Below are 16,059 nucleotides of genomic sequence, written 5' to 3'. Positions count from 1 at the left end.
TAACTCCACTACTCTGTATTTATCCCCCAAAAATGAAATCACGGGTTCAAAAAACTATACAGACCCTTGTGTTTACTGCAGCATTATTTACAATAGCCAACATATGAAAGCAACAGAAGTCCCAGGATAGACAAATGGATAAGGAAGATGTGGTTTATATACATACAATAGAACATTATACAGCCATAAAAAAGAATGAACTCTTGCCATTTGTAATAACTTCTAGATGGTCCTAGAGGGTATTATGCTAAGTGAAACAAGTCAGACTGAAAAAGACAAATACCATATGACTTCATTCATATGTGGAAACTTAAAACGAATAAACAAAAGGCAGAATCAGACCTATAAATACAGAGAACAAACTGAAGGTTGCCACAGGGAAGAGAACAGGGAAATGGGCAAAATGAGTGAGGGAGAGTGGGAGATACACGTCTCTGGTTGTGGAATAAGTACTTCACAGGAATAAAAGACAGCATAAGGAACACAGTCAACAACACTGTAATAGTGTTGTATGTGACATATGGTTAATTACACCTGTGGTGAGAAGAGCCTAATGTATAGAGAAGCTGAATCACTATGTTGAACACCTAACACTAATGTAACATTGGATATCACTAAACTCAAGGTAAAAAATTAAAAAAAAAAAAAAAAGAATCTAAATATATACTGTTATGCATAAGTCAGAATCTAATTCATTAAAGATGTACAATACATATTTGTGGTTAGTAATAACGTAGACTTAAAAATCTATAAATAAAAATGTATCTCTAAAATACATTTAAAATTAATTCAAGAAATAAAGCAGCAATATTATAAATTCCCAAAAAGAAAATCCTCTCTACTTTTATGTCTTGCACACCCTCGTCAAGAAAAAAAGAAACACCTTTTTAAATTTATGAACTATTACTAAAGTAATTACTATACATTTTCAGTACCTCACTAGTCAACCGTATTAGCAGAGCTGCAGCCTCTGAATATTTGCTTTGGCTTTTTAAGATTTCAGCACTTAGCAATACACATCTCTCAGCCAATACCATATTCCTGAAGAAAGAAAGACAAGAAAAAATATAATTAGCACTACAATATCTTAATACATCACAGTAATAATACTTAATGTATTACTATGTGTTCAACAAAAATCCCAATCTAGTTTTTGAGTAAAAAAGAAATCCATGCTCTTGTTTCCCACTTACCAAAAAAAGGTTAAAGAGAAAACTTCAAAGAATTCTCCTAACCATTCAAAACTTTTTACCATCATATAATTTCATGGTAAAAATACAATGCAAAGTCACATTTTCTATACACAAAATGCTAGTACCTAACTGGTACATCTGAACCGGCCACTGGTTAACAGTAAAATTTACTATGAATAGAAAAGAATATAAACATTTCATATTTCTTTCTCTTTCCTCACTGCAAACTGTAGTCAGATGTGTTTCAATTTGCTGGCTACTTCTAGGAATATTCAGGGGCTTTTCATCTAGTAGTACCATCGTGATATTTCAACTGGAGATAGCATGAGGAATGCCTGATGGATTCCTGAGCAAAATACACAAAATTCCTGTGTATTTTGTAAAAATGCACAATTGATTTTTCTTAATGGATTACTACCATCAATAATCTAAAATTGGGTTATTCATTATTAAAATAATAAAAATAAATAAAAATATTTTTACTATGAAATTACAAGATGGAATCTTATTGCTGGGAAATAGCCAAGATTTATTTTTTCTTTTTCTAATCCTTGTTTCAAAATTACACTTGGCTTTAAATTGACAAAGATTCCTAACTTATTTTTTTAAGATTTTATTTATTTATTCATGAGACACACAGAGAGTGGCAGACACACAGGCAGATGGAGAAGCAGCCTCCCTGTGGGCAGCCTGATACAGGACTCAATCCCTGGACTCCGGGATCACGACCTGAGCCAAAGGCAGACGCTCAATCACTGAGCCACCCAGGTGCCCCACAAAGATAACTAATGTGAAGGTCATTCCAAACAGTGAGTTTTAAAAAGACAACGCATTACTTTAAAAAATTACTGTAGTGAACAAATACTAACAAATTATGTTCTCTCTTAGGTTATTTATGAATGTCAAAGATTATTTTTAATGAACACAAAAGACTACCTCCTAATTAGTAACACCTACTAATATATATGCGCAAATATGCTCACTTCTTAAAGAGTTTTCTTAAGTAAATTTTATAAATACCCTTGAATCTTAACACTATTGATTTACTTATTTCTGTTTGATTTCTCCTCACCAATTTTCCATGTGGTCAGTTATTAAGTTAAAGTGCTACCAAGTCCAAGATTTTATTAGTTTATTCAAGTAACATTTTAAAAAACCATTTGGGTTCAATATTCACACATTGATCAATGTGACACATCACATCAACAAAAGAAAGGATAAAAACCATGTAATCATTTCAATAGATGCAGAAAAAGCATGTGACAGAATACAACATCCATTCATAATAAAAGCCCTCAACAAAGTAGGTTTAGGGGGAACATATCTCAATATAAGAAAGGCTGTATATGAAAAACCCAAGCAAACATCATACTCAAAAACTGAGAGTTTTTCTCCTAAGATCAGGACGACCACAAGGAGGCCTCGCCCCACTCTCACCACTTTTAGTCAACACAGCACTGGAAGTCTTAGCCATTAGCCACAGAAATCAAACAACAAAAGAAATGAAAGGCACCCAAACAGGCAAAGAAAAAGTAAAACTTTCACTATTCACAAGTTTTTTAGGTTTTTTAGTCTTTTAAGTTTTCTATTTCTCTATCTACAGATACCTGAACTGATAGATAAATTCACTAAATTTGCCGGATAGAAAATCAATGTACAGAAATCCATTGTATTTCTATACACTAATAATGAAATAGCAGAAAGAAAAATAAGAAAACAATCCCATTTACAATTGCACTAAAAATAATAAAATGTTTAGGAATAAACTTAACCAAAGAGGTGAAAGATCTGTATTCTAAAAACTATAAAACACATGTCTGTGGATTAAAAGAACAAATGCTGTTAAAATGTCTACACTGCCCAAAACAATCTACAGATTTAATGCAATCCCTATCAAAACACCCATAGCATTTTTTACAGAACTAGAACAAATAATCCTAAAATTTATATAGAACCACAAAAGATCCTAAATTACCAAAGCAAATCTTGAAAAAGAAAATTGGAAGCATCATTATTCCAGAGTTCAAGTTATATTACAACGCTGTAGTAATCAAAATAGTATGGTACTGCCACAAACACAGACACAAGGATCAATGGAACAGAAGGCCCAGAAATAAACTTGACAAAGGAGGCAAGACTATGCAATGGGGCAAAAAGTCTCTTCAACAAATAGTACTGGGACAATTTGACAGCTACATGCAAAAGAATGGGACATTTTTTTTTTTTATATCACACACGAGAATAAGTTCAAAATGGATTAAGGACCTAAATGTGAGACTTGAAACCATAAAAATCATGGAAGAGAGCATAGGCAATAATTTCTCTGACATTGGCTGTGCCAACATCTTTTCTAGAGGTCTCCTGAGACAAGGGAAACAAAAGCAAAAATAAACTATTAAGACTACATCAAAATAAAAGCTTCTACACAGCAAAAGAAATAACCAACAAAACTAAAAGAAAACCTACTGAATGGGAGAAGATATTCGCAAATGACATGTCTTATAAAGGATTTGTATCCAAAATATATAAAGAACATCTACAACTCAACACAAAAAAAATCCAAAGAAAACAAACAAAAAAAATTCAATTAATAAATGGGCAGAAGACATGAACAGACATTTATTTCTCTGCAGACAGATGGCAAAGAGACCCATGAAAACATGGTCAACATCACTCATCATCGAGGAAATACAAATCAAAACCACAATGCAGTTATCACCTCACACCTGTCAGAATAGCTAAAATCAAAAACACAAGAAACAAGTGTTGACTAGGATGTGGAGAAAAAGAAACCCTCATACACTGTTGAGAATGTAGCCGCTGTAGAAAACAGTATGGAGGTTCCTCAAAAAATTAAAAATAGAACTACCCTATGATCCAGTACACACTACTGGATATTTATTTATCCAAAGATTACAAAAACACTAATATGAAGAGATATATGCACCCCTGTTTATTGCAGCATTAGTTACAATAGCCAAATTATGGAAGCAGCCCAAGTTTCCATAGAAACTTCTTTCCAAGAAGATACACACACACGCACAATATCATTCAGTCATAAAAAAGAGTAAAATCTTGCCATTTGCAGCAATATTAATGGATCTAGAGTATAATGCTAATGAAATAAGCCAGTCGGGAAAATCATTCCACATATGATTTTACTCATATGTGGAGAAATAAGCCAGTCGGGAAAATCATTCCACATATGATTTTACTCATATGTGGAATTTAAGAAACAAAACAAACTTACAAAAGAAAAAAAGAGAGACAAACGAAAAAACAGACTCTTTACAGAGAACAGTTACCAGATGGGACTTGGTGGGTAGAGGTGAAATAGGTGAAGGGAATTAAGAGTACACTTATCTTGAGTATTGAGTAATAAATGGATCTGCTGAATCACTATATCAAATTAATATAACATGCCCTGCTAATTACACTGGAATTTAAATAATAAAAATATTTCATTACTATTTAGTACAAAAAACATATTTTGAATTTTTAACAAAAATATCCATATATTTTTTTAAAAGATTTTATTTATTCATGAGAGACAAAGAGAGAGAGGCAGAGACAAAGGCAGAGGGAGAAGCAGGCTCCCTGCCCACAACCTGAGCCAAAAGCAGATGCTCAACCACTGAGCCACCCAGGTATCCAAAAAAAATCTTACCTTTTTAAAAATAAAATTTTTTAAAATCCATTTATGTCAGGCACTGGGAGTGCTATAAATTCAAGTATTCCCATGATACAATCCTTACTAAAAACAAAAAACTGATATCAAACAGGTAACAAACAGGGAACAATTGATATTCACCATAATTTGGGTAGAGAAAGGAAAGGGATGACATCATAAAAGAAATTTAAGAAAATCTTTTAAGGATAAATAGGATCTGGCCAGTTAAAAAGTGGAGCATAGCTAAATCTTTAAAAAGAAAAAAGTGAGCGGAGGGTGCCTGGCTCAGTCAGTTAAGCAGCCCACTCGTGATTTCAGCCCAGGTCACGATCTCAAGGTTCTGGGATCAAGCCCCACATTGGGTTCCACACTCAGTGGGGAGTCTGCTTTAGGATTTTTCTTCCCTCTCTCCCACTACACCTCCCCCACTCACTCCAGCATGCATGCACGCTCTCTAAAATAAATATTTTTTTTTTAAAAAAAAGTGGAACATGGCATTCTACGAGGGCATTGTAAAACTAATATTGCATTTCCTATATTTTAAGAAAATTCTTTTACATTTTAGGATTTCTGAGACCAGGAAGCTTCTTAAAATGCATATGTATAATTAATGTAGTATTTCTCATTTATCCAAAAAGATATATTAAATTGATGATAAATCTTATCAATTATGGTAACTTAGTACAAAGACTCCAAGGTAAATTTTTTTGCACACAGTAAGTGTAGACTTAGAAAAAGCTGACAGTCTGTTGCAGACAGGAGGACAAAATTGGATTGCCAGACTTATCTGGGCTTTTATATAACACTCTGCATTCTGCCTATTTAACAAGAAAAGTTCAAAGTGGCTAACCCTTGGCGTAACAGTAGTTTAGGTTAGAAATGTCTGCACCATGAAATCACCCTTTCTATAACATAAACCTCAACATTACATATAACAAATTCCTAACCACACATCCAAACAAAATAGGAAAAGAAAGGACATAATAAAACACTAGTTTAAAAAAAAAAAAAATCACCTCATCTTGTGTCTGAGTATATTAACTTAATTTGGGAGCTAATTTAAATTTAAAGCATGAAAAACAAAGAACCATTTATACCTAATTAACAATATAAGCACTAAATTTACCTCTAAATGGATAGAACATAAACATTGTAGTCACCTACTTGCAGATATCCCTGTATGTCTGGATTGCTGTATCCATGTAATGCGCAGGGTATGGCCTGGGTGCTCCTGGCTGAAGAAAAGCTGACACTGCTGCCATTTCCTAAAGAAAAAGACATTATTTATACTATACTTCAAAAGGAGAAATATTCTTATAGTTTAGATTTGGAAGCCTAAAAATTGGACTGAAGTTTGCTGGAGCTTTTTATATATGCACACCTATGAATTTCATGGATTAATGCAGACTTAAAAAATTTATTTATATGCCTTTGGTTTTTAAATTCTCTAGTCAAATACTCTGTCATTCAGTATGCACACCTATGAATTTCATGGATTAATGCAGACTTGAAAAACTTATTCATATGCTTTTAGTTTTTAAATTCTCTAGTCAAAAAGTCTGTCATTCAGTATTTAAATAAGATTTTCAAAAAGACCTGTTAAACACTTTGAATTATGGTATATACAACTAACTACCAAGTACACCTAGCTTAAGATTCTACTACCTCCTCCCTGTTCTTCCCTATTTCTCATGAGTAAACAGGACCATATAGAGAAAAAAAAGGTAAAGTACATCTCTTTCTAATTACTGGCATCAAAAAAAAAAAATTACTGGCATCAGAACATTACAACAGAACTCACAACAACTGACGCTATATATATTTTCAACTATTTACACACTCTAGTTTATATCCTATACCATACAAAAGACCATTTCTTAGAGCTATATTTCTGTTACTTTTCTAGGTCTTTTTATTTCACATTTAAAAGCCATTCTAGGGCAGCCCCGGTGGCACAGTGGTTTGGCGTCACCTGCAGCCTGGGGTGTGATCCTGGAGACCCGGGATCGAGTCCCACATCGGGCTCCCTGCATGGAGCCTGCTTCTCCCTCTGCCTGTGTCTCTGCCTCTCTCTCTCTCTCTCTCTCTCTCTCTCTGTGTCTATGAATAAATAAACAAAATCTTTAAAAAAAATAAAAAATAAAAGCCATTCTGGAGGCGCCTGAGTGGCTCAGTGGTTAAGCATCTGACTCTTGGTTTCAGCTCAGGTCATGATCTCCTGGTCATGGGATAGAGTCCCATGTTGGGGTCCTTGATCAGTGAAGAGACAGCTTCAGATTCTTTCTCCCTATTCCTCTGCCCTCCCTGCTTACATGCTCTCTAATAAATAAATATAATCATTTAAATAAATAAATGAAATCTTAAAGTAAAAATTTAAAAATTATTTTTTTTAAAAAGCTATTCTATTGTGAGTACCTATGTTTTTAGTTAATAATGCAAATAACATACAATAGTGCTAATGAAATGAGAAACGAAGACTCAAATACGGGGTTCTGACTTTCTTAGTAAAATACACTACTATGTCCTCTTATGGACCAAGTTTCAATAAAAATTTAACTAGAAATGAAAGAAATTTTCATAAATTGGGAGATAAACTGTTAATGCCAATCCACTTTTAGGATGAAAAGTATTTCTCTGCAACACTTTTTAAAATAGAAAAGAATACAAATAATTATCTAAAAATTGGGAGAACGACTAAAACCTTTAACCTGACAGATTATAGGTTCCATGACAATATAAACTCCATCTGTCTCAGAATGCATTTCTATCCTTGGTGTCCAGCAGTATTTGCTCAAAATTTAATGAATAAACTGAATGAAAATACTTTATATCCATGAGACAAAATATACTACAGCTCTGAAGCAAGTTTTCTTAACTACTTTAATTTTTAAAAATATAATAAATGCACATTTCTATACTATACATATAAGCAATTATCTAATGAATATATAGATTGTATAGTATAGTATAGTGTATTGTACAAAAACACATCCTTATACAAACTATATATATTACATATCAATACATTAATAAAAGGATACCTAAGAAAAAATCCTGTAAGAAAAATATGACCCCAAATTCTGTTACTTTCTAATTTAATTCTGCAAGAAATATTAAATCAATATACATTTACATTCAAACAAAACTGACATAATTTCTACAGATATGGTGAGAACATTCAAAATGATCACCCCAAGTTACCATATGATGTTCAAAAATCAACCATTAAATCATGTGTTATAGTCTTTGATATGGACTAATTCTTTTTACATGATTTTCATCAAGAACCGGAGTGATCTCCTTACCCTTCAGTTAGTTAAAGTAGTTAAGACAGATTAAACTACAAAAAACAAATAAACAAACAAAAAAAACCAGTATTTCTTTAAGAATTCCTATTATTGGGGCGCCTATACGGCTCAGTTGTTTAAGTGTCCAAACTCCTGATTTCAGTTCAGGTCATGATCTCAGGATTGTGACATCGAGCTCTGCACTCAGCGAGGAGCCTGCTTAAGATTCTCACTCCCTCTCTTTCTCTCTGCCTCTCCCCCCATTCACATGCACTCTCTTCCTCTTAAAAAAAAAAAAAAAGGCTGTTACTGGTTTTGCTATGATATATATTTTAACTTTTAAGTTACTATAAATGTCTTCAATTTTCCACTAAAAAGGCAGTATGGTCTGTTCTGACCTTATTAAATTAGCTGATCTGTGAATGGTAAATAGGAAAGTGGTTATCAGTACAAAAAGAATTTGTATTCATTTATAATTTTTCTTAGGCAAGGGGATCAAAAATAGCAAATACAAGATTATAACCTTCAGCAGGAAAGAAACATGCCCTAAGCTCACCTGTTGCATAGGCAGGAGCTTTTTTCATCTGCATTTTAAGAAAATAGAAAATGACCACCTACACTTTGGTGCACATGGACCCTCTCTCCAGAGAAGTACACTTTGAACAGCTCTTGGCTCAAGGCAGCTGTACTTCCCTCCATGTTCTACCTCATGGCACCTCCACTGGTTAGGAGCTACTTTCCCCCACCTTCTATTCCCAGCTATTATTTACATACTGGTTTTCTGTATGTTTTTTATTCCTTGAGGTAGCTTCTAGCCATGCTGGTGTGGCCTCACTAGATTACACAGATCACCTCTCATGGTACAAACATATTTTTTATTTGTAGTCTAGTTTCAAAGATACACGTCCCAACCCTAATTTAAGAACTGTCCCAACCTTATTTTTCTCCAAGGCCTGGTATTTTTAAAGCAGCTTTTACAGACAAGGATTTTCAAGTATTTGTATATTATGTTATAGTAATATGACTTTATTCTCCAGTGTGAAACTATTTTCTCTCATATAGTTGCTACTAACACCTCCACCTAATTGGTTTAAATATGGTATTTATCAGATTGTAGATAAAAATGAAAAAGCTTACATACCATAAACCTACAGAAATCTTTTGCCATACCTCTGTAAGATTCTACCTATATACAAACATTCAATTACGTACATAATGTATAATTTTATAAATTCACATCTATGTTGTAAAGTATTTATTAAATAACATTAAGTATTTATGATTTCATATTCACACAATCATCATTCTGAAAGACTACAATAAAAGATTACAGAATGTCTAGCCAAGGACAATTCATGTAAGTTTTCAAGCACTTCAACTCATAATGATTTTAGCTCCTAAACAAGGTTTTCAAAAGTTGGAAGACATTTTTCATTAAAAATATTGCAGAAATAAAAAGAAAAATGTAATTTTGCCATTTTAGCTTTACATTTTTAAGTTACCTATTTTAGTTTTATACATAATACTAAAACAAATGCAAAATAAATGGCAATTATTTAACAAATGTGGTAATTTCCAATGAAATATTTATTCTTAAGCATTTTTGTTCACACTTTTGTTTACAAGCTTATATATTTTTAAAGTGAAGATGTTGAAAGGAACAGTGTTTACTCTTTTCTACACACAGAAAGATTATGCATATATGCATGACAACTCTTAAAAAACTTAAAATGTTATAAGGCAAACAAGTGAAGAAAATTCTTTCTGGGGGCGACTGGGTAGTTCTGTCAGTTTTAGCATCCAACTCCTGATATCAGCTCAGGTCACAATCTCAGGATCATGACATGTAGCCCCATGTCGGGCTTCTCTCCCTGTGCCCTTCCCCCCTACTCGCTTTTGAGCTCTCTAAAAAAAAGAAGATTCTTTGAGATACCAAGGTTTACCAATCAATTCTAAAAACTAACATAGCTGATGCTTACAGCTCTTTATATACAAAGCAGTGTGCTATGCACATCACATGCCTTATACTTTATCTAACCCTATGCCATTAGGATTTACATTTAACAGGCAAAAAAACTGAGGCTTAGAGATGTTCAATACTTGCCTCAGATGAGTCTGTCTCACACCAATGTACACATTCTTAACTGATATATAGTCATATATCAGAAAAAAAACATTTAAGCAATTTTAAAAGATTTTTCAATAGGTCCAAAAGCATCTGCTAAAAAAATGTTACACTCAATGTAATAACTGAAATTCAAATTAAATTTTGAAGACATATACAAAAATTAAAAGGTGCTAGCCAAAGCTAAAACATCAACTCTCATATATGACATGCTTACATATACTAGGTTGAGGAAAATCCATCAATTCTGTATAAACTAATTCAAAACCTATAAAGCATTATATCCTCTTTAAGTACAACTTTATCCCTAAGTATTTTACTTGCCATTTCATAAAGAGAAATCTCTAAATCATTTATGATAACAGAAGTATGAAACTATAATATTATAGAACACTAACCAAGGCACCTGCTGCATAAAGCATTGCTTGATCATTAAGAAAATCTTTCTTTGCAGTATGATAGCAACTATAAGCCAAATCATAATGCTGCACCAAAAAGCACAAGTCAGCCATTTTTCGGATTTGAAGTTCTGGTGCTTCCGGTGGATACCTGTAAATATAAAATAAGTTAAAAAAGTAATTTGTAAGTTAGACCCCTAAACCACTAAATATTATAATATGTCTAACAAGCTGCTAAACTATCTAAAACATTAGGAAAATTAATCTGGTCTTACAAGAATTCTATTTCTAACAAGAGGCTGTTATTTCTCAGAAATATTTGAAAACAATTAGGTTATATAGTTTACAGCTTTATACTAAGAACATCTCAACAGCAGGCAAGCATTTTCTCTGTGGTCAAATTAAGAAGCAAATGATTAATTCTAGGTGACTCATTTTATATATAACCACAAAAAACATAAAAACCCAAAATGAATTTTATTTTCCCTTACAACAAGACTATATTAAACAAAACTATCTAAATGTATGCCGGGATTCATAATTGCTAGATCACAATATTTTAATTCAGATGAGTTAGTAATGAATACTTAATCTAATTTCATCTTTTTGCAAACAGGGAAAGAGATCCAAAGCAAGGAACGTTCCCAATTCTTATTTATTTTTAGATATCCAATTACTTTATGGTCTAAAAAACTTTTTTTTAAATTAACTTATAGTCACTGTTCTTATCCACCTAAGTTTTAACCAATATGAAACTAAAAAACTAAAAAGATTATCATTTTTTGCTGGAAACCACAAAGTCGAACAGTCAGAGTTAAACACAGGAAAAACAAAAACAGTAATGTTTTACTCACAGCAATCCAGATGTATTTTTCAGCTCGTTAATGCTTTTTTCTGGAACTTTACTGCCACTAAACCATTTTTTAGTTGCAGAAAATAGAGATCGACTTAAACCTTTTCTTGATATTAGCTACCAAAAAAGATTGTTACAAAAATGAGAATTTAATATTTTACTTTTACATACAAAAGAAAAAATTCTAAATAAAAATTAAAAAGCTTTAATAGTGAGCAAATATTCATTTTAACAACATTGATTTAAAGAAAATTGTTCATATGCTGGCAATATCCCTAGTGTAAATAAGTATCTTTTAGGATTTAACAATTTCATCACCAACAGTGACACCAATAAATCCTAATATTAGTCTATCTTAAAAAAAAAAATCCAAATACTTTAATTTACACTACTATAATCCCAAGTTTACTCTTCGCTGAAAGTTTAAAAATACTAACCCGAACAATTACATCTTACCTGATCATTTAATTGCCGAATTGTTTTCTCTATATGTGGCAAAAGGCCCCGAAATGTGAACTCTTGTATAAACTGTCGAATTCTATCATGATCAGTAAGCGTTAAACATGCACCATGAATAATTCCAGTATTTGCTTTCTTTGTTTCATGTAATGATGAGGCAGATTTTACATGATCTGGGCCATCAATGCTGTTAGAAGGGTCACTGGATGAATCCAACTGAAGTGGGTGAGCTCTAAAGTTATTTGGTAAGCCATCTACTGAAAAACAGATCTTTCTTTTACTCTCAGAATGCAACAGAAAATTGTGATATTACTACCATACTGCTAAAGAAAAAAAAAAGAACATCTTGGAACCCTTTATATTTCTGTATATAACTCTAAGATACAATAACATTAACATTTTCCCTCCTAAAATTACAGGACTTGGGTTAATACTTGTTACACATAATAGAAATTTAAAAATTCATATAATAAAAGAAAAATACATTGTTAACATAAAGAATCATTTTAAGTAACACAGCTAATAAGAAAATTTTTAACAAAAAAAATTTTAGAGCTATCACTATCAAAACTGTAATTTAAAATACAGAAATAAAGCTCTCAAAATCATATCACCTTTGGGAAGAACAAATGCTGCACACAGTATCTTCCCCCTTGCTTTCTACAAATTTTTCAAAAGAAATATATTACTCTTATAAAACAAGTTTTCAAATGTCAAAAAACATCAAATTCAAATGATTTAAAAAAATTCTTCAAAGGAACAGCTATTTTGTCCTTTTCTTTTTTTTATTATGAAAATTTCTCCCATCTTTTATCTGTAAGGATTAGCATGCTTTGAGAACAGTACATATTTTCAATCAAAAGAGAACTTAGAGAAAGTATATCAAGACCTTTGACTTCGTTATCTAATCCATCCAATGAAAGCAAGTTACTATCAGAATTCTTATTTGAAGTTATAGTACAAGGGCCATCTTCATATGACTCCTATCAAAATAAAATAAAAAAGCATTAGCAATTATATTAATTAATCATGTTTAAGATACCACCAAATCCATCAACAACTGTGGTTTTTCTGTTAACTGTAAGCCTCATTTATTTGCTTTAGCGAGACTCTGTCCAGTCCTCTAAATTGTTAACTTTTTCCATGTATCTTGTAATTCCAAACCCCACCTACTATATTTCTACCTTCACATTCTACTTTCACATTCAATCTACTACCCTAATTCTTCCGAATTCAAATGATCTCTATCTCAGTTTTCCTTTTACATGTGTTAAGTATATGACCAAATGAGAATACCTGTAGAGATATCAAAGAGAGAAATAAATGCCAAGAGAGAGGATTACTAGCCAGGAAGGAGAAAAGAAGATGGATGGTATGGAATCTCCTAGGTCATGGATACAATATTAATAGGTTGGAGTAAATTCGCGTACATCATAGTGTATTGGAGAAATATCCAATGTGATGTTTATTTGTACAACGGCACTGGTTTCTCAGTCAACAAAAAAACTTAAAAATATCCAGACTCTGTCAGTAGTAAATTTGAGGTATTATTCTGAGTGTCTTTCAGGAAAGTATATAAACGAGAACTTACTAAGATAAAAGTGATTAGGACAAGAAACAGTCTGAAACCACCATGCAAGAAAGAGTTGAAAAAACTAGGTATATTTAGCCTGGAAAAAATAAAAAGGGGACATGAGAACTATCCTTCTATATTTTGAAAGTTGACTTAATGAAAAACTGATTAGTCCCAAAGGACAAACGAGTACAAGCAAAGGGAGAAAATTTTTGGTTGATTCTCCAGTTGCTCAGACATGGTACAGTTCACTTGAGAAGAGAGTGACTACCAGATGAGGTTGTTCACTGGTAAAGAAAATTAAAGGATTACATCAGAGGGTTAGATTTGCTAAGCTTTAAAAACTATCTTCCAATCCTGGGCTTCTAGCTATAGAATTTCTGATACCTCTGTCTTCTGTTTAAAAGTTCTCAAATTGGGGACGCCTGAGTGGCTCAGTGGCTGGGCATCTGCTTTTGGCTCAGGGTGTGATCCTGGGATTGAGTCCCACTTCAGACCTCCTGAGTGGAGCCTGCTTCTCTCTCTGCCTCTGTCTCTGCCTCTCTCTCTCATGAGTAAATAAATAAATATTTTTTTAAAAATCTAAAAAAAAGAAAAAAAGTTCTCAAGTTGGACAATCTGACTTATGCTTCCCTTCCTTAAGATGTCTAGACTCTAAATTCCTCTTTCCAATATTGTTCCTATTCTGAGTGTGACCCTGAAAGACCATTTTTTAAAATAAAATTCCGTCATATCCAATTCGTTCTTTTTTTTTCTTTCTGTTTTCTCCAGCATTCTCTTAAAGTGAGTAAATATCAGTATAGCCCTATATCTGGATCAAAAATTCCATATGAGAGAAAAATAAGGCAAATCACAGATTATTAAACAATACTGACATTAGGATACCAAAAATTACATAAACTTTATAAACTGATTTTTTTTTAAATTATCACATAGTACACAATGTAGTTTAAAGGTACAAAATAGATACATTTTCCATTTACTTACAACTCCCCCTTCTACACAGAAAGCAGTCAACTCTTGATTATCTGAACGAAGCATGGGAAAGTGGCATCTGACTACCATCAAGTGGCATACAATTCTACCTAAAAAGTTTGACAGACCATGAACCCTTATACCTACCTACCCACTTCAACCAACAGACAACAATTAACATTAGTCTAGAATTCTAGATTAAGAAAGGAGCAAATTAGGAAGAAGTAACACTTCCTCAAAATTCAGAAGGAAAAGAAATTAAAGGAAAGTTAGGGAAAAAAGCCCACCCACCTAAAAAGTATGAGCTCCAAAAGGTGGCCATAAGAACAGCATGTTGAAAATGAAGGAAGGCAACCCCAGAGCATGTGGATAATAAAGAATTGACTGTAAGCATTCATAAGGAATTAAATGTACAAGTAAAAAATTCTATTCTCTACATGTCTAGCCAATCTAATTCAATTCTTATGTAAGTCACTTTTCCTCTTTTCAGAAAAGATTAATTAAAATTAACACTGATATTATATACCTGAAAGGAGTATGCGTAGGGATCATGTGTTAGTTATAACAGTGTTTAAAACCACTGAATTAAGAGCTCACATGCCAATGGATCAGAACTAGCCAGATTCCACAAATATTAACAATTCTACCAGTTAAACGAAGACATAAAAAATTCTACTACAGTTATGCCATTATGTCGTAAAACTGAAATACAGCATTTGTGGTTTGCTTCATTGTTGTTTTTTACATATACCTGGTTTTGAATACTATTTTTCTGGAGATACTGACTCCAAGGATCTGGTATCTGTTCATCTGATGCTCGATTAGATGTTCGAGAATTAATTTTAAGTAAATAACAACCCTGAGTTCCATATTTCTGTTTCATTTCTTCATAAATTGATTCAGCTCTAAAATAAAAAAATTGAAACAAAGTTTGTAGTAAATGGAGAGGATACCTTAAGCAATAATAGATAGTAAAATAAATGCAAAAATAATCCCCCAAAAAGGCAGAACAGAAAATCAGAGATAAAATAGTAAAAAAATAAAAATAAAATAAAATAAAACAAACTGTAATTTTGCTAGCTTGGATATCACCTTAAAGAAGAGTTTCTAAAACGTGCTTCACAGAATAAAACTTTGCAAGACACTCCATTATCCCAAGAAAGGGTTCTGGTGGTCAAACTAGTTGGAGAACCACAGTAAACAAAGCCAGAAGACCATGTCTAAGACTCCCGTTTGCTAATAATGTGCACTGTGAACTTCCAAAGAATGGCTTCAAACTTATAGATCAGAAACTCTTTCAACTATGAGAACCAGGCTTTGGGAAATAAACTTTTGGAAATTCCATCTTAGGGACGCCTGAGTGGCTCAGCGGTTTAGCGCCTGCCTTCGGCCCGGGGCGTGATCCTGCAGTCGCTGGATTGAGTCCCACGTCGGGCTCCCTGCATGGAGCCTGCTTCTCCCTCTACCTGTATCTCTGCCTCTCTCTCTCTCTGTCTCTCATGAATAAATAAAATTTTTTTAAAAAA

The 16,059-nt window shown here is 32.8% G+C and overlaps 1 protein-coding gene across 8 annotated transcripts in view; it reads right to left on the bottom strand.

Moving 5' to 3' along the window:
• The window catches only part of TRAPPC8 (trafficking protein particle complex 8), an 88,132-nt gene that overhangs the window by 51,872 nt on the left and 20,201 nt on the right, over positions 1-16,059 (bottom strand). For 4 of the 8 annotated variants that reach the window (XM_038543600.1, XM_038543593.1, XM_038543595.1 and 1 more), the window contains exons 5-11: positions 15,285-15,438; positions 12,875-12,968; positions 11,983-12,242; positions 11,528-11,643; positions 10,674-10,824; positions 6,028-6,128; positions 936-1,041 (exon numbers count right to left, since the gene is read on the bottom strand). In XM_038543600.1, coding sequence (XP_038399528.1) covers positions 936-1,041; positions 6,028-6,128; positions 10,674-10,824; positions 11,528-11,643; positions 11,983-12,242; positions 12,875-12,968; positions 15,285-15,438 — 982 coding nt within the window. The remainder of the gene's footprint in view (positions 1-935; positions 1,042-6,027; positions 6,129-10,673; positions 10,825-11,527; positions 11,644-11,982; positions 12,243-12,874; positions 12,969-15,284; positions 15,439-16,059) is intronic. The other 4 variants (XM_038543594.1, XM_038543596.1, XM_038543598.1 and 1 more) reach the window with 3 other exon arrangements.

Source organism: Canis lupus, chromosome 7 (genome assembly GCF_011100685.1).
Source record: "Canis lupus familiaris isolate Mischka breed German Shepherd chromosome 7, alternate assembly UU_Cfam_GSD_1.0, whole genome shotgun sequence".
NCBI classification, from domain to species: Eukaryota; Metazoa; Chordata; class Mammalia; order Carnivora; family Canidae; genus Canis; species Canis lupus.
This window is presented reverse-complemented; position numbering and strand designations above follow the sequence as displayed.